General features: G+C 36.3%; 1 protein-coding gene across 3 annotated transcripts in view; it reads left to right on the top strand.

The window, feature by feature from the left end:
* The first annotated feature begins 5,365 nt into the window (after positions 1-5,365).
* LOC149079845 (poly(A)-specific ribonuclease PARN-like) overlaps positions 5,366-20,107 on the top strand; it is a 30,154-nt gene continuing 15,412 nt past the window's right edge. For all 3 annotated transcript variants that reach the window (XM_089240350.1, XM_089240348.1, XM_089240349.1), the window contains exons 1-9: positions 5,366-5,531; positions 7,444-7,521; positions 9,752-9,813; positions 10,886-10,953; positions 12,518-12,599; positions 12,765-12,825; positions 12,937-13,111; positions 16,639-16,867; positions 18,475-18,609. In XM_089240350.1, the coding sequence (XP_089096476.1) occupies positions 5,513-5,531; positions 7,444-7,521; positions 9,752-9,813; positions 10,886-10,953; positions 12,518-12,599; positions 12,765-12,825; positions 12,937-13,111; positions 16,639-16,867; positions 18,475-18,609 (909 nt within the window). In that variant the 5' untranslated portion in view covers positions 5,366-5,512. The remainder of the gene's footprint in view (positions 5,532-7,443; positions 7,522-9,751; positions 9,814-10,885; positions 10,954-12,517; positions 12,600-12,764; positions 12,826-12,936; positions 13,112-16,638; positions 16,868-18,474; positions 18,610-20,107) is intronic.

The raw sequence follows: 20,107 nt of genomic DNA, 5'->3' as shown, positions 1-20,107 counted from the left end.
GACGTAACTCAGCTCAACAATTTTTTTTTACCTTCCAACTCGGATTTGGCCTTTCTTAGAGAGGTGACCCATACGGCTGAACAGGTCGCACGGCCTCTGTGGGGAACGAAAGGCTTCAACCTAGTTTCTTATAATTTTTGTTTTTTTCATACTATAAATTCTTTATGGAGGGACCAGTGAAAAATAGGGCCTCTAAGTCTCCAACAAAAATCCCAGCCTAGCGAACCCTGCTGCAGGACGTGGGTGCAATAAATGCATGCAGTCTTCCCGACTAGGCCTGTACGTCCTATAAATATTGTATCTAAGAAGTAATGAGTCCCGTATATACCACCTGACTCGAAACGTTAAGCCTTCCGCCAGTAGCAGTTTTCTTTTTGCCTTGTAGAATTTGCCACAAATTCCCAACGGCACTAACAATTTTAAGGGAATTAAAATTAATATTTAGTACTCTAGAATACTTTAAGACAGCGGTTCTCAACTGGGCTCCTTGTGCACTCTCCACGGGCTCCACAGTCGCTTGAGGAAAATATAAAGAAAAACAGTAAAACTTAAAAAAAATAATTATAAATATTTTTAAATAGCAAAAATAAATCAGTAACTTTGATGAATAATTAAGAAATGGGCCTACGGGGCTCCGCCATAGAATATTTTTTTTACTAAAAAGACGAGTCAAATAAGATTGAGAACCGCTGCTTTAAGACATTCATTTTTAAAAATATTGTTGGTGCTGCTATCTACTTTCAAAATCAGAAGTGCCTTACGTGGTGATTACGAAGCTCAGGTATAAAAAACTAAATTCTTCATTCAGCTTTGCTCCTTATATAAACTGACCTGAAAGATCAAACTTCCAGTTTAATAACTTTTTCAAGGTGGCCAAGAGACATCCAAAACAAAGGACCTACACACAAGCAGACGACAGGTAAGATCGTACAAAGTGAATTTTCCACACTCTACTTCATAGTAATGTGCTGCCATCTATTCTCAAATTTAAAAGTGACTCATGTGGTGATAATGAAGTTTAAAGCAGAAAAACTATATTCCTTATTCCGTTAAGCTCCTTACTAACAAAGCGCATAAACTGAACTGGAAATTCAAACTGAAAGTTCGGTTATTTTATTTGAGCATAAGGAGACGTCCAAAACAAAGAACCTCTTAATGAGCAGACGACAGACGGTTTGTTCGGTTCCCTCCAAGCTAAGCTAACAAACAGAACTGGAAGTTTGAACTGCTAGTTCAGTAATTGTTTCAGGACACGAGGAGACATCCAAAACAAGGAACTTAGAGAGAAGCAGACGACAGAGATTCTGAGACTTGACTTATATACTGTTGGTGCTGCCATCTAATCTCAAAATTTTAGACAACTCATGCAATGATGAAAGAAGACAGAGAGTTTGTTATTTTTTAGCATAAAATTTTTTTGAGACGAAAATTTCGGAAACACAATTCATACATTTGCAAAAATCGATTTTTTTTATGTAGGAAAAAAAATTATTATTTCTTTACACAAACAAATTTGGACAATAAGGATGATCGAACAAATAAGTGAAAATACGGATTATATTGTCTTCAGATAGGGTTACCAGATTCAAAACTGAAAAAGGAGGACGCCTGGTGCGAACTTTAGGTAGTGCCGTCTTAACTCATGCTTCTCCCCCACCCCCCGGAATGTTCCCGAAGGGGCTCAAGAGAAGAGGTGTTTCAGAAAAACAAGACGTAGTTAAATTTTTCAGGTAGGCCCTCCAAAAAATCCCTTGGCTTGGGGGCCCATGATGCTCTTAAGACGATCTTGCCTGTCAGCCCCACCCTTGTGGGGCCATGGAATTTCAGTACTTGATTACGGGTGCCACTTGCGCATCACAAAATGGGACGCAAATTTAACCATTTAACCTATCCTTCAGCATTACAAGGGGTCCCCATTGAAAAGTCTCGCCACAGAGAGCAACAGGCCTACAACAATACAATTATTCAATTATTACACTTCATTAATAGTTACAAAAAACTGGTAGCAGATGGCAGCACCACACATAACAATTAATTTATGAATTTTGTAACACTAATTCAAATGCCATTCCCTCTCAATGGATCGTGTTTGATTACGATCCAGACTATCAACGCGTTCCTAAATAATGAAAAAAATATAAGTGTAATAGAATGCTTTCCATGTGAAAAAAATTTCCCCTTCAAGATTTACGTTCGTAAGTCGGGCAGCAAATACATAAAAACTTTTTAGAGGGGCTCGAAAAAATTTTTTTGCATTGGGCCTCGAAATTCCCCTAAGCCCGGACCTGTCACCGATTTATGAATTTAAATACCTCCGAGAATAATGCAGTTACAAACATGTAATTTGTTGGGTTCAGAACAGAAAGAGCAACTGTCTAATTGGAAGTTAGAGGACGGGGGAGTCGTATAAAAATTTACATTTTTCATTTTGCGTACACTATTTTCATCTTCAAAACTCGTACAGAGATGGGAAGAGATAGGGTGATTTCTCATGGAGGAAAGAATAACAAGAGGTGACGCGACCAGCGCTTCCGTTGAGAAAACATGGGCTATCTGAGTTGCCAGATGAAGCCAGTGACCGCTCTATTAAAGGGACCAAGTAAGCCCAAACAAACCGTGGCTTCCCATGCTTTCCTATGAGAAACATCCCCGTTTTTAAATATCATTTAAAAATTTACTATTCACTTTAGGAACTCGATTTTTTCCCCTCAAATTCTGTGGATATATATTTATACAATTGAATGAGAGCTTTTACGATTTTAGTTGTTATTTGTTTTCGAATATTAACTTCAACAACATGGAACCTTTTGCAAAAATAACCAAAATTTACCCATATCTTGTGCCCCAAAATTATTTCTCGGCATTTTAATTTTAAAAAAATTATGCCAAAGCATGTAATACCTCAGAGCTGAGAGAATGTTTAAAGACACTTGAACAAGCGGTGTTTGAAAAAAATCTGACTCTTTTTTGCGAAAAAACATTATATATGCAAAACATTAGCATATTGTTCCGGATAATTTTCCACAAGACTTCGAGATTGCAAAACAAGAAGCGGTTCGACGGACAAACACAGATTTATTTACAGTACAGCAATTTACACGTATTTACAGGCTAACCAGAGAGCTAACAACTTTCTCGCAAAGTTTAAACACAACTGACTGAATCTCCTTGAGCCTGTCTGAGCCTGCCATCTTGTGAGCGCCGCACTATTTATAACCCTTGAGAAACTTCGATAAAAAGAACATTCCACAAAATTCTATTTTACAGTTTCCAAGTCGACGGCGCCACCGTACGGAGGGGTTGAACCAATGTTTGGAGGGGCGGGACTTTCTAGAATTTTCTCACCAATCGGACCTTTTTCCGTTTAACCGAAACCTGATTTCGACATTTTGAGAGCCATCGAACAAATCCCGCCATCTATCATCTACAGATCGTAACAATATATAATTCCTTTCAGCTGTTTATATTAAAATATTGTAGAAATACTTCCAGTCCAGGTAGAACAAAAAAACTTGAGCACAGACAATTTTAGATTTCAAATTCAATTCGAAACTGTTTTTTGTCAATTTTTCGTACACATACCACTTTAAAAGCAAAGTAATAGGTACAAAATGAAGAGGGGGGAAAAAAACAGCCTAAGTGATTATTTTCCTAAATAATAGGCCCGAGAGATGACTTATCGCGGCTCGTAGAAAAAGTTTTTTATTTTTCATATTTTTTTTTCTCAATACTACATCTACATAGCGGAAGGTTCGGATGAGCGGCATATATTTCAATCATACGTATTCAAGAATATGAGAGTGGAACGGAAGAAGGGTGGCGAAATTTGTACAGCCTACAGGCAGCAAAACCATGAATACACAGTGGCGGAGGACGCTCGAGCGCTTCCAGTAGTTTGAGGCACGGGGGCGGCAAAATGCTGTATGATCCAGGTGGCAAAAATCCTAGCTACGGCCCTGTCAGAAGGTGCTCGAGCACCTTAGGATTGATTCAGAAATCAAAATTCCTCATGTAGAGCTTAAGACGAGCGCCCACGGGCCTCAAACACTTTCGAAATGTTCCGGATCTATGATAATGATGAATGAAACAAAAAGGCAAAATAAACAGTTAAAAGAAAAAATTATGAAAATTGCATTTTATTGGAGCTTCATATTATTTTAATTAATCATATTTCTATAAACATTAATGTGATACATCGAATTTTTAAAATAAATTCAAGGCACTGAACTAAAAACGTATGACGAGTTGAGAGTGTAAAATGATCTTCGCCTTTCAAAAATAAATTAAAAATATAAAAACCCCTTATACAAGGATAAACTTTTATCTTTCCCCTTTATTGGATCATGTAGATTACCTGAAGACGCATTAAATGGTCATGGTGCATAAATTTATTTAGTTATTAATATTTTAAGAAAATTCGATCCGGCAAAACACATGCTAAGTATAGGGAAAAGAGCGGTTTGTTTGGGCTTACTCGTCAGCGCATAGGGTTGCCACAACGGCTTCAATTTTCGTGCCTGATGTCACCTCCTTATATTCTCTCCTCCATGGTGATTTCTGGTCACATTTTGAGCATTTTTGAAATTAGAACCATACTACTACGACGAATGGTTGATGAGATAAAGGCTGCAACAACCATAGAGCTTGTATTACTCGTGCTTATACATATACACATCGAGCTTATATATAATATAAGCTCGATGACGCGCTTATATTATATATAAGCTCGATGGTAACAACACTCCAAAGGAGAAACCATTGAATGTTAAAGTGGCCATAATATTACCAATAGGCAGCGCCGCAAGTAGTGGGGGGGGGGGGGAGTCTTAGGCCGGGTTTTCCTAGGAATAGGTTTGTTGCGCAGCGTGAACCGAATTAGACTATTTAGCGCCGACAGAAACGAGTTACATAATCACGCTACGCGTTTGTGTTTTCCTAGCGAGGCGCATCAGATCAGGGCGGCTATATAAAGTACATGGCTTTGGCATCAGCTAATCTGTCGTCTGCATGCTCCGGTTTGAAGGGAAGGGAAATAAAACACGCTAGAGTGAAGAGAATATCGGCAAAACCGCGGCGCACGACGCAGTTGACTCCTCCAGAAGGAGTCAGCCAATTACGCCCAACGTAAAGCGCTGTCGTCAGGCGTATTGCACTCTGTAGGAAAACAATCATGCTGCTTTTCTTACTGGTGAAATAAAAATTTATTTTTCCTCGATGGGGGGAGCAGGTAGGTCCTGTATATTCCCCTAACTTTTCTCGAGAAAATATGGTCAGCTCATTTACGTCAGGATGTCTCAGGATTTATATCAGGAAGCAATCACTGCGTTCTAGATCGACAGGTGCTCCTTATCGGCATTCCTCATTTAACGGAGCACCGATTTTTATTCTCTGAATTTTGTTGATTTGCGTGATTGAGATAGGATTTATATTTACTGTCATTATAAGTATTCGACTTTTTTTACTTTTATTTATAAAAAAGAGATAAATTTCGTTGAACTTTTCTCACCGCACAATGGAGGTGTTGAGAACGAGTAAGTGAATTTAATAATTTATTTCGTTACCAATTATTAAATTCAAATTTACTTTGTGCATCTACCATTCGATCAATTAATTGGCTCATTTCATGATTACGTTCAAACAGGAATACTTTCCTTAATGTTACATTATCGGGCTTTTGGTGTGTTTTTTTTTAATACATTATCGGGCTTTTGGTGTGTTTTTTTTTAATACATTATCGGGCTTTTGGTATGTTTTTTTTAAATACATATCGCCAAATATTGGTGCCCTGTTTAATGAATGATCATTATAAGCATAGTGCGGTAATGACACTTGAAGCTTTTTTAAATTCGTGGGGAAGGGGGGACCCCCACCCTGTCCAGGGCCTTTTTTTAATGTAGGGGTGACCCCATCCAGTCAGGGCCCTTTTAATGTAGGGGTGACCCCACCCAGTCAGGGCCCTTTTAATGCAGGAGGTGACCTGAACCCAGTCAGGGCCCTTTTAATGCAGGGCATGAGCTGAGATACAGTGGAGAATGCCCCCTTCCCCAGTATCGAAGATGGAGCGTGCTGATCTAATGTATATGTGTATATATGACTTGGCATCAGCGTGCCCCCCAGCAATCATCATCATGCCTCCCCATACTTTCACGTTTATCTCCACCTATGTGCAGGGGGGGGGGGGACCCCCACTCAGTCATTGCTTTGGCCCGCAGATGACTTGTGGGCCTTCCTTGATAATAAGATTTATCACTTCAGATTTTTTGTACAGTAAAACCTCTTTACGGACACCCATCTTTTCCGGTCAAATAACAATTTCCCCTTGTAAAAGTATGCATTTCAAACCCCTGATTAACAGCCATCTCTCTTTTACTGAGGAATTTTCATGCCCGCCGATGTCCACAAAAGAAAGATTTTACTGTAAATTGCTAGGATATGCAAATCAGCATAAGCACTTTTAACTAAAATCGCAACTTGATAAATTCAGCTATCCTCTGTCACATTCTGTTGTTAATCAAGAATTTTGTGACGATGGAAAAAATGAAGGTTCTGGACAGTTATCAAGATTACCATTGTGATGCTTTTTTGATTGAAGCCTTGTAATCTCGTTCATGGTTTATTTCATGCATTATCTGGAACCTGGGCCAAGCCCAGTAGCTTCGCACACAAATAGACATATTCTCATTTTTTTCAGCAATGTTAAGTTGGCGATAATGATGGACACCTTGCCCTTTTACTATTCTGGGATATTGGTAACAACCCCTTCCCCCATAATCAGAATGTGCCAAAAACTGCACTTTACATTACAGAACAATTAAGTGCTGCTGTTGAACAATGTGAAAGTATTTTAATAATGTAAAAACACACGCACATTACTATGAGAATATTTTTACCACGGAACCTTTTTCTTTCCAGTCAGTTAAAGGATCGTTGTAGAATTATGCAAAATATTCTGCTTTGGGGGATTTACGCCTGGATTATTGGCAGTAAAAGACACTATATTTTGTTGTTATACATGGGGGTTATTGCCACTGTGCCAACATACATTGCCAATCAGATATCAGTTGCCATATTCTTGCTGAAGCATGTTCAGGATAATACACCATGCTTATGATTTAAACAACAACCTTTTCAAACCACCAAAAAACTTTCACATGAGACTTGGTTGGTTTTTTCATCACCAATTGGCAGTGGTCCCGATAGCTGACCAGTACCAAAATGAAGACTGGAGCCAATGTTTTTCTGTTCACCTGCTATTGGTGGCAAATAGCGTCTTACGTAGTCTACATTTCCTGGGTTTTCTAATTATAACAAGTTTGTATCTTCTATGGAAACAAGGGTATTTACCAGGGCCATATAGGGATGTAAAGTTCTCGGGAATATATAATCTTTAGGAGAATATTCTCATAGACTTAATAAATTCATTTTTCTGTTCGTATTATTCAGATTTTAAGGATACTTTGCCAATTCTGAAGCAAGCCATAGCGGAGAGCACTTTCTTTGCTATTGATACAGAGCTAACAGGTACGCCTAAATGGTTTTTTTTTTGTTCATTTTACCAATTATACATGGTTTTAGAAAGTTATATTTCCAAATGTAGATACAGCTGAAAAATTGATGTTTGTATTCTCACTGTTGCACAGTGTGTATGTTTTCTGTAAAAAATCTATTTTCAGTGAATCTCTATCAAATTTTTACAGTGGGGGCCTCAAAATTTGACATTCAAGAGCGAATATGCACATGCATGAAATTGCTGGATAGACATATGAGAAAGGTTTTTTTGTAATTTGGCATTAGTTTGATGACAAATTTTGAATTGTGAAGTACCACACTCTACCCCAAACAGGACATGATTTTTAATGATACGTCAGAGCATGACAAGTGCCAGGTTGCCATGGCAACTAAAAAATTGACTGGTGCCTAATCATTTTATGTGGGATAACTGATAACCAAACTTTTCAGCACAGAGACATCAGAAATTATGTCGCCTTGTCTGCTCAAATGAAAAAGGGGAATCCTTAAATCCTTTACAAGTCAAAGCATACACTATTTTGTATGGGTGGTGTCGGGAACAAATTTTGCTGGTGCCTGAATTTTTTTTTTCAATTTGTCAAGCCCTGTGATAGACTACATTAAAAGTGTCAAACCATCTGTTACAGACACTTTTTCGTTTCACTTGCAGGAAAAAAATACCTATTTAGTTGACAGAACTGCTTTTAAACAGTGGAGGGCTGTGTGAGGGAAGGGGTGTGTTTTCAGGGGTCGTGCCTTCATTTTTTGGCTAGCCTAGGACCCCAAAGCAGAATGTGCCAAAATCTGTGACGTACATCGCAGAACAATTAGTGCTACTGCAGAACAATTTGGAAGAATTTTAAGAAAAAGTGCAAAAAACACATGTATGGGGATTTTTACCGCAGAACATTTCCAGTCAGCCGAGGGCTCGTCGCAGAACAGTGCTAAACATTCTGCTTTGGGGCCTAGGAGGTGAGCCGCTGTGATGGTTGCATGACCCTCACATCCTGGAGCAGGCCCCCTAGGCTGGGATCTTTTCCTGCACCCCCCCCCCCCCAGACCAGACTTTCACGGGCTCTTTTATGATGAATTTATAGTGTGTGAAACAACAAAAAATTATGAGAATTGTTCCGGGCCCCAGGGCTTTGGCAGAGTGGCCATAGTGACATACTAACATCATGTGAAGACCTGAGTTCAAACCCCCTACATCGCCGCAGTACTGGTCAGCTGAAGTTGGTTTTCTCCGGTTCCCAACTTTGAGGCTCGAATGCGAGCTAATCTTCCAGTTAAAAAGTCTCGCCACAGAGAGCAACAGGCCTACCATAATACAATCATTCAATCATTTCTCTCCACTCACAGTTAGTAAAATTGATGGCAGATGGCAACACTGTAACAAGCATTACACAGAAACAAACTTCATGATAGGTTCACGACACATACACTGGCACTTTCCAGCAATGGCCCAGGTCATCTTCGACCACCTGCTAAAATCTCTTCATTGAAACATAGCGGCGTGCCATAGTCTGGTTAGGAGGAGGAGCCTAGGAAGTGAGAGAGAAAATAACATTTCACCATGACCATGTAAAGTGTGCCTGGCAATTTGATTACTCATTTGATCCTTTTCATTGCTCATTGCAATTTTCTGGGCACTAGGGCTAATTGAAACAGAATTTACGTTACAGTTTATTACCGATTCTCAACTTCATCATTTCCATTTTTTTTAAGGTCTCCCCAAGGTGTTGCTTTGACTACCCTTGGAGGGAGGAGATTTCTATGGTCATCTTGTAGTAGTAATTTGCCTTTGTGGTGATAGGATCATGGCTGTGTACGGTTGGCACATTTAAAATGGTCATTTTGTTGCCAATTTCAATTTACTCTTGCATTGGGAAAGATTCCAACATTGACTTTAGAATTAAAATCGTGACACGTCTGGGCACAAAATCTTGGTGGCCTTGGCTATTCCACCTGCAATTCAATCATTTTAGTATTTTTTATCTTCTTACTGACCTGAACTTGGAAGTCATTGCTGATAAAAACACCATCATACTTTTAATAGCCTACTTTGTGCCCTCATCATTTTTCTTTGGTCGGGCTAGCTATTTTTCTGGTAGCCTATCATCCCTCCTGATCTATTTTTATTTATGTAATAATTTTTTGTCAAAGAACAAAATCACACTTAAGAATGGTCTGGATTTACAAGAGAGTAAGTGTATTTATTTTCTGTTGTGTTCCCTTTCAATAGGTTTGAAAAGAAATGGACATGCTTTCAATACCATGGAGGAAAGGTACAGAATGATGTACGAGGTGAGGAATTTTAGAATTTGTTTATGTAAGTTGGTTTAATATATCATGCCATGCATGTATCATGATTGATAAGCCAACTTCAGCTGACCACCACTGTCCAGATCAAAGCTGGATGCTCACAGTGTGTTTTGGTTTGTGTTATCTTCATCAGTCCCCATGGCACCTACATCTTGGACCTGGAGACTGGGATCGTTGGGGCCCCAAGCCATGCTTTTTTCGGACCTCTCCTATAGTGAATTTATAGCAAGAAAAAACTAAAAATGATGGTGATTTTCCCAGGCCTCAGAGCTGCAGCTCTGCTCTTGTGGGGCCCATGTCAGTCCTTCCCCAGAGTTGTAATGCCCTCACAAACAGTAAAAGTTTGTATAGCTGCGGTTTAATATATTTTAATTTTCTGATCGCCATTAAAAGTCAGGGATAAACCCGTGAACTTAATACCATCATATGCTATCAATGCTACAATAAATGTTACAATAAACTCTATATGTAGGGTGTTCGTTACTGAGATCGTGATGTTTTAACTGTTTACTAGCTGGGAATATCCATGAGAAAGTCATGATACTCGAGAGAATTTTAAAAATGGGAGGAGGGGGGGGGGAATTTTCGAGGCCCTTTTGAAAGACCAAATGTCTACATAGCTTTTGGTGCAGAATTACAGCAAAATAGAGTGTTTCACCAGCAAAGCTTGCTCTTGTAAATTCGTCTATAGAAGAAAGAACAAAAATGGTTCTGCTGGAGATGTTTGTATACCCTGCCAAGAGGCTTGATCATGTTTGTTAAAAAGCAGCATGTTAGGCCATAGGCAGCTCAGAACATGGCAACTTTAGTTATGGACACCCAGTATAATTAACTTCTATATAATGAAAATTTTACTGAACGCTGATATTTTTCTTAATTTACTCTACATTTAAAACTATTTCTCAATAACATTTTCTTCTAATGGAACGAAGCATCATCTTCATAGGAAGACTGGGCTCTATTTCAATTATTTGCATGCTTTTTTCACGATAAATTTTATTTCTCAGATTCATATTTTGAACTTTTGCTATTTTTTTCCCCCACATCTCAACAGAAATCCAAGAAGTTCTTGGTCATCCAATTTGGCTTGAGTTGCTTCAAATACCATCCAGATGAAAAGAAGTAATGAAGTATTCAGTTCCTTTCAGATTTCAATTGATAATTTTTAAATAATTATATGCAAACATATTTTGATTTTCCTCTTCTGTATGTGCACCTTCAAGTAAGATTTAACATTGTAGGATATTTTGTCTATCATTAGCTAGATAAAGGTTTTGATGAAGTTCAAAGAAATCCAAGCTCGTACCCCCATAGCAGAATGTTTTTTATTGTTCTGCAATGAACCCTCAGCTGACTGGAAATGCTTTGACTGAAAAAATTCCTATAATGTTTCTTCATTACACTTTTCTTAAAATTCTTCCAGATTGTTCTGCAGTAGCACTGATTGCTCTGTGACGTACATCATAGATTTTGGCATATTCTGCTTTTGGGGCTCGTACCCAAGTTTTTTATTTTTGCTTCTTCATTTGTCAATTGAGGTTTGAAAATATGTAGACCAGAGGTTTTTAACCAAGGGTTCTTTGAAAGACTTCAAGAGGCCCAAGAGCATGAATGAGGAAAACAATTGACTTATTGTTTTTGCATTGCTATATACTGAACATTATTTTGCTGAGAGGTCTGGACCTTCATTTTATTTGTAAACAGGTAGTCTGTAGCACACTAAAGGTTACGAACCCCTGTCTTTTTCTTTGCTGTAGGACCTTCACCCATTCCCACTGGTTGGAAACTGGCATATGACGATATATGATCAGAGTTGGTGTGCGGTAAAGTGGTATCTGCTACAGCCTGAAAAACTAAATTTCAATTGCCAAATTGCTGGTTATATCAATAAATTTTCTAGGTCTTTAATTGACTGGCAGGAACAAAATTAAAGACAGTTATGGAAGCCATAGATAATTTCCATTTAGTTTATTTCATCAAATGGCTTTATTCATTTTAACTGATGGTCTTGATATTTTTAGGCTCAATATAAACGATGAATAGAGAACACAAAGTTTCAAATAATAATATAAAACAGTTTTTATTTACACATCAGCTAGAATGACTGACTGAAGCCGATACAACTGACTAAAAGGTGGGAAAAATTACAAAGATAATAATTATGTGATTCGGTGCTATCTAGTGGTGACACAGAGAAACGAATGTAATACAAAATACTGAAGTTACATATTCATACCTTCAGTATGAACCCCAAAACAGAATAGGCCAAAATCTGTGACATACGTCACAGAACAATCAGTGCTACTGCAGAACAATCTGGAAAAATTTTAAGAAAGATGTAAAAACGCTATTATGGTAATTTTCTATTGCAGAACATTTCCAGGCAGCCAAGGGTTTGTTGAAGAACAATGCAAAGCATTCTGCTTTGAGGAGTATGAGGTTACAATGTCTGCATACATCATTCTATGACCATGATATTATCCATATCATGACCTGTTACGTATTTATACAGGGATTTTAATTTCAGTTGATATTTCTTTTGTCACGGTTTTTTTGTTCTTTGTTTTTTTTTTTTACAATTCTCCATCTATGAGATGAGATAACCTTTATATTTAAGAAAGACTTCATAATTTCGCTGTTATATCAGTTTTGAACTCAGTTAATATGTCTTACTTACTTCAAATAGGTATACTCATAAAGACTTCAACTTCTATGTGTTTCAGCACAAATACCTCGACCATATTCCAGATAATGATTTCGCTTGTGAGGTATGGGTTTGTATTTTTGTGAAGTTCTCATTATGTATATGATCCATGCTCGTCATATCAGACTTTTGCTGTATTTATATATATGATGGTTCGTTAAAAAATGTGATTTTAAATTGGTTTTTCGTCCCGAAAAAAATACCTTATTTGTCTCTTTTTAATTGATAGACTTCTTCACTTGAGTTTTTGAGTTCCCATGGATTCGATTTCAACAAATGTTTTGGTTCAGGTATTTTTTTCTTATTCTTTTATTTCTGTAGTCTTTGTGATACATTATAGAGGACCAGATTGATAAGTGTATGAAGGATGCCTATTAGAGTATTTCGTAACTTTTTTACAGGAGTAAATTATCTCACACCTGGTCAGGAGCAGAAAATCAGACAAGATTTGATTGATGCTCACACTCAAAAGTTTGAAGCTATTTCACAAAAGATAAAAGAACTAAAAGAGGCCAAACCTCAAGAAACGCTTGTCGAGATCCCAGATGAACATAAAGAGTTCATTGACCATATTCGGTAAGCGATATCAATTTGCAGTGTTTGTTTTTGTTCATTGTCATTTAACTGATGATTTCAGCTTTTGAAAGAGATTGCATTGTCACTCATTCAATTTTTGAATTTGCGCTTGCTTTGATTGGAATTAGTTTGAAGTGGTTTTGAGTATTTTCAGCATTTGTGAAATAGTGGTAATAATGCTGAATGATTTTTTTTATTATTATTCATCAGTGATAACAGTTTTGATTTATGACTTTCTTGTGATATTGTTTGCTGGTATTTTTTTTAATACTAATCAGATGTGTGAGAATTACTGCACATACTCGTGTATAAGCCAAGTTTCTTTGTTGAAAAATTTGTTTTTTAATTGGGGGAGGGTCGGCTTATACACAGGTCAGTTTCTTAAGGAGAAAATATTGCCCCCCCCTTCCCCACTTTACCAAATCATATTGCTACAGAGCCTGGGTGTCTCGCGGTTTCTCCAGTCAGTAGAATAATTTTTGTACCTATCTTCAAATCCCACACAGCAGATGACATTAAAGCTAAAACAAAAAAAAGAAATCAGAACCTCATGGGCTTTGATACCCAGTGGACTTGCATTGATTTTACAGACTTCAGATGTGAGCATCATCAATCCTTTTAAAGATTATCTAAGGAATTTATGGACCGAATGGATGAGTTCCAAACATAAAAAAGTGGTGCTCTAAAGAAACTCAACATTGGCCTAGTGTGCTGGTGGGCTCACGAAGCATAGAATTCTGTTCCTACCGAGATCATCATCAAATCCTTTAAAAAGTGTTTTATCAGTAACACGATGGATGGATGACCACATCCTCTGTAAAAGTGGCAACGGCGATACCAGTATAGTTGAAAATGTCGTGCCATATGATAACTTGGCTTTCAAAGTAGAACTTAGGGAATCAGAAGAAATCAGGGTTGGTAAAAAAACCGTGTTTTTTGGGTTTAAACCAGGTTTTTATGGTTTAAGTAGTATTAACATTAAAAACAATAAAATTTCTGAAAAATCATTCAAACTTCTAATAATTAATTAAAATAAAATGTTTATTAATGTAATTAACACTTCCCATATTAAAATTTAAGAAATATTTATTGATTAATTAACAAAAGTTTCCGATTTAATTATTTTTTGCTTTAACTTGATGAATTACTTTGTGTTTGAAAATTCTTTTAATGTTATTATTAATCATATATAATATAAAGTTGTTTTCTCCAGTTATTTTCAGTATGCTTAATTAGGAAACTATTTTGCAAAAACTATAATAAAAATTAGGTGAATATAATGTATTTAATGAAGCATAAATAATTCAGATTAATTATCGATGATTTACGATATACAGGATGATTATAACTAAGGTTCTGATTTCAAAACACTGTATAAATATAAAAAAAAGAACAATTGTCAGAATGACTTGAAAATTGACATGAATATTCTTGAAGAAATAGAATTTTATTTGGTAAAGGGGAAAAAATGAAATTTTACTTAAAAATGTAAAATTAATGACATCATCCAACATGTGAGAAATTTGCTTGCAGAATGGAGACGATAGCCAGTCATGGCAAAATGATAACTTAATTATAGCATAGCATTGTTTTATAATTCATGGAAACATTCCAAAAAATCTAAGTAATTGAACAAATAACTACAACTCACTCAAGAAATGTTTATGCACAAATGTTGTCCAGGTGGACAACATTTATGCACAAATGTTGCAACATTGCATGATTTGTGCAACATTGTGCACAAATTATGCACAAATGTTGCACAAATTGTGCACAAATGTTGTCCAGGTGGACAACATTTGTGCCTTGTTCTGAGGTGAAAGCACAAATTCTTGTTCGACAACAGATCAAAGTATGCCATGGTCATGATGTGGATGCGCTTGCAATTCACCTTTATTAAACCAAACGCGCCCCCCGATATTCCTAAGGAACTTCTAACATATAGGGGATGTGCTGGAGCTTGCAATTCACCAAAGTTTGCGATCCGACCACTGTTCATAACATTTTGAGGTACCCCCCACAGCCAGAAGTTGCAAGGGTTAAGGTCAGGTGAACTGATGGCCGGCCTCATGTCGTGTCATCCTGTTATTGTTAAAATGGGAGTTCAGCAGCTGCTTTGCTGGTATTACAATGTGCATCTTGACAGAGGTTGTTCTATCCACACACTGATGCTGTGGAAGTGCCGAAATGATGTGGTTGCACAAAATAGATTATACTGCTGGCCAAGTACAGCATCATCTACTTGCACTTTTTTCTTTTGCCAAAGAAAATTCCATTGCTTCAGGAATATCCATGCAAATTTTCAAGTCATTCTGACCAGTACTTATTGTATAGTTCGGAATCAAAACTTTAATTATAGTCACCCTGTATATACCTGATTGTTTTTACCTAAATCTGTTACTACTATCCAGTAGAACCTTTGATTAACTGGGCTTAACCATGAAAGTATAAAAAAAAACCAATTATTGAATATTAAGACTGGGAGATATACAGTAGGAGATGTTCTACTTCTTATGGGAATGAAAATGTCTGAGTTAGTTTAACTACTAGTACACTAGTCTTTGTCCTTTAGGGACAGCTGGTGTCTTTATTGGATTATAGGACCACCTGTGCCTGTAGCATGGTAGTGTCACTACTGTTGCTGCTTCTTTGTGAAAGGAAAAAGAAATCCTGTTAGATAATACACCACTACATTTAGATGTGTGATGCAATCCTTATTCATGAATTTGCTAAAGATAGAGCATCAGAATGCAGCCAACAGTTAAAAAATATGGTAAGAATGAGAAATTTTGGTTTATGTATATCACTCTAATTAAGATACTTTATATGAAAAATATGTATATATTCGGGCCACTTTTATGAGACATTTTGAAAAAAACCACTTATACCATTTTATGCCATTTAAAAATATACCATCAGCATGTACCCCAAGAATATAAAAGGTGGCAAAAATGAAAAATTTTGACTAATAAATGAACCAATAAGATATTTTTCAAGGAAAAAATGGTATTTAGTCCACTTTTATTTGATTTTTTGAAAAAAACCACTTGGTTTAAACCAAACAACCCTGGAAGAAATAGTTTAGAAAGTTTTTAAATCATTTTTCATTTTAATTTTTATTGCATGAAAATATATTTAAAAGAATTTTCCCTCTAAAATGTGTTGATTGTTTGGTCCAGAAGGGGGTGGGATTGGCTTATACACAAGTATATACAGTACTTTTATGCACTGCATGACATCCTAAATGGATATGCATTCTTATTAAAATTGATTTTGTTCATATGCACGAGTAGAAACAAAGTTCCACCTGCAAAGTAAGGTCAAAACAAGTTGATAAATATATTGGTCAAGGAAAATTTTCCAGTTTTGGCATCAAGAATTTACTGATGTTGAACATTAGGTTCATTTTTCGATTCTTGTCATGACTTCTGTCAGGGGAAAACTTAATACGCTAACTATGGTGGAACGAGAGCAATGATGAAAGCCAGATCAGGTATCTCTTAATGTGTTTATCGCACATTTTTCAGAAATCAAGTGAATGCCTTTGCATCCAATGATGATGAGCAGCAGATCGATCTACCTCCCTGCAATGGGTACAGACGGAAACTTATCTACGAATGTGTCTTGCCTAAACATTCGACTGGTATGGTGATGTCTACAGAAAAGAATACAAATGGGGACTGCTACATTTCTGTCATGAAACTTACAGATGAAGCAAGGCTCGATCAAATGCAAAAGAAACATCTCGCAGATCTAGTGAGAAACTTTGCTTTTCGAAAATACAAATTGTACACTTTGAATTTTATGATTATTTATAATAGCAAAACCAGACTTGACTCCAGCTCTGTCCAAATATGTGATATAAGCCTGCTATCCTGTAAGATTTAGCCATCTCAGTTAATTGATGCTCGTATAATTATAGACCTACTGTATTTGAAAAGATTTGTTTCTCGTTTATTTTCAAGGCTAAGATTGAAAATTTATTTATTTACATATATGTTACTGCAAAGCCCGAAGTTGGCCAGTTCGAGGCTGACCAATGTGCAAAATTCAAGCTTTCACCTGCTCCTATAATTCTTGGCCATTACCACATTGGTGTATTTTTTGTGATAATTATGGTCATTTATGGTTAGCTGTGGCAGTCCTAATGATCAAAGGAATCTGAATATTGATGAATTAATGATTCTTCTTTTTTTTCTTTCAAACCGAGCACAACTCAGGTCTATCAATATTTATGGGTGATTTACTACCTTGTGAGTTGCGCCAGAGGTGTAACTAACAGTCTGAGGGCATATGTAGTGTTGTGTTTGATTTTTCAGTGCTGCCATCTATATTTCAGAAGTGATGCGAGTGATGTGTTATGATTGAATTACATTTGTGCTGTTTGTAGGTCTGTTGCTCTCTGTTGCGAGACTTTTTAGCGAGGAGATCAGCTCGCATTCGCACCTTCAAGTTGGGAACCACAGAAAACCAACTCCAGCTGACCACCACAATGGCGATGGTGGGGTTTGATCCTGGGTCCTCACGATGCAAGTCTGTCACTATGACCACTCGACCACCATAGATGCGACTTAATGATCCATATATATAGGGATCAACATATAGGGGCCGGCAAAAAACCAGCAAAAGCTCAAAATTCGTGCATTGGCTGGATCAACTGTGCCAGCCAGTTCACAAAGTGGCCAACTTCAAGCTTTGACAGTAACATATATATATGTTTGTGTGCAATGTTATGGTAAATTTAATAAATCTGGTGATTATGCAATCGCTGGTTATTACACATAATCACTAACAATTTTGGTAAGTTTGATAAATTTTGCAAATTTATCACATTTACCATTGATTATGTATAATCCCTTGTTAGTGTTGATAAATATGATAAATTGTCAATGAAATTACTTAAATTCACCAAACATTTTGCTCAAATTTTAGTCTAGGATGATGAATTCGATCGGTGATATGTTTAAAAATGTTGATGAATGTGAAGAAAGCTGACATTACAAGACTGATAATAATTTATATGTTTTATCCTTAAAAACATTTATTTTTATTTGATTTAGTTTTTATGGCAAAATATGTGTAGTTCACCCATCACATGCATGGGAGATACTGATGATTGATTGAATTTACGTGATATTTCTGGATAATTTCTTCCATATTCATTATGCTTACCAACTTAATTCAGGAATTGTGCATAATCACTGGTAATAGTGATAAATTTAGGAAAATTTATCAAACTTACCGAAAAGGATCAAGCATTATGCATAATAGTAGATTATTATACATAATCAGTGATTATGCATAATTACCTATTCATCACATTTCCCATAATTGCTGTTTGTGTTGTTTCTTTTTTCACGTAGGAAGAATTAAAGGATGCTGTTGGACTTCGTCAAGTCTTGGACATGATATCTGCATCAAAGAAACTGATGGTCGGTCACAACATGCTCTTGGATCTTATGCATACTATCAACCAATTTTACCACCCTCTTCCATCGGTACGAGTAATTATTTAAAATTTTTAATCTATATGCATGTGTGCAACACATTTTTTCTCTTCAGACGTACTGTTCTGTAGCTACTTTTTGTCAAAAACTAGAATCTGATAAAAATTCCAAATCTCTTATCTCATTCTATTCAAGAGCTCTAAATGCCTTTGGTTTTCTTTGTTATTTATTTGTATCATTGATAATTTGGTGTAGATACTTCCCTATTAAAGGAATGAAAATTACAAATGGAATAGTTTTGTTTCCAGAAGAACTATGCATTGTTATTGGAGCAGATTAGTTGTTTATGTTATGCTCCATTCAATATAGCAATGATATTTTTGTTTTTATGCCATCATGCCCCGACTTACATTAGTAAATCATTCGAAAGCTGACGAAAGTTGAGGTAAAGTTTTCCACTGATATACTGTGAAAATAATGAAGCAACTAAGTTTAGAAATCGGATGCAGTAATCTATATTCTGTGCAACATTAATTCTCATGATTGATAAAAATAATTGATTAAACATTCATATTAACTATAATGTCATTTATAGGCAACAAAAATTATCTTCTAGTGCAATTCCTACTAAAATTAAAAATTTGAGAAAGCTTCATTCATAATATGAATAAATGAACGCCACTGGACTTATCCCGTTGCAGAGATCTCTTCCAGCCCAGCTTCATGGCAGAGTCTGGAACACTTTATTTGTGTCAAAAAAGAAAACACAAAATTTTACAACATATTTTCCCCGAACAATTGGGTACTGTCACGATTAACAAATTTTGTGGTGATTACAGACGAGATTAGTTAGGAGTTGAGGAAAGTTTCGGGGTTTCGTTCAGACAAATTAATGTACAAATATTAGGATGAAGATATTTTTTAAAAGCGATTGGGGGTGGGGCATGCTATCTCATCTGTTATCCTACACTTGCCATATTATACATGTACACAGGATACATTAAAAAAACAAAATTAGAATCTTATTGTGAAATATAAAATATCCATCGGAGCGGGTTATCTCGCTTAACACCTTATTGATGAGCAAATGGGTTTGACAACTTGCGGACTAGAAGGTTGAGTTCACTTGCTCCGTTAGATTTGATGAAAAAAAATACAAAATAGAAATATTGTGTGGGGGAATATATACAATTAGGGACATTCATAATACAGGAAAGTTCCATAAAATAAGGGTCAACTGGTCAACTTTTTTATCTATAAAGTATTTGTCTCTTCAGTGTGGTTTATGCAGAGGAAATATTTCACTTCTAACAACACGACATTGAAACCTTTCATGCTTTTCTCTATGTGTGTCTAATTGAAAGAAAAACTATTTTTAGGACAATAAGATATGGAAATGTGGGATAAACTTAAATTAGGGACATTACTGTACTTGAAATCGTTGTGCACTTTCAGAAAGTCTCTTTTGCTAAGCATTACTATTATGGTCCTTCAACTGATAAAAATTATTTATTGTAATTTTTTAGATTACAAGTTACTCATTTTATGT

Source organism: Pholcus phalangioides, unplaced genomic scaffold (assembly GCF_987345545.1).
Source record: "Pholcus phalangioides strain wild (caught in Gottingen) unplaced genomic scaffold, Ppha-v1.0 ptg000012l_1, whole genome shotgun sequence".
In the NCBI taxonomy this organism is placed as follows: Eukaryota; Metazoa; Arthropoda; class Arachnida; order Araneae; family Pholcidae; genus Pholcus; species Pholcus phalangioides.
This window is presented reverse-complemented; position numbering and strand designations above follow the sequence as displayed.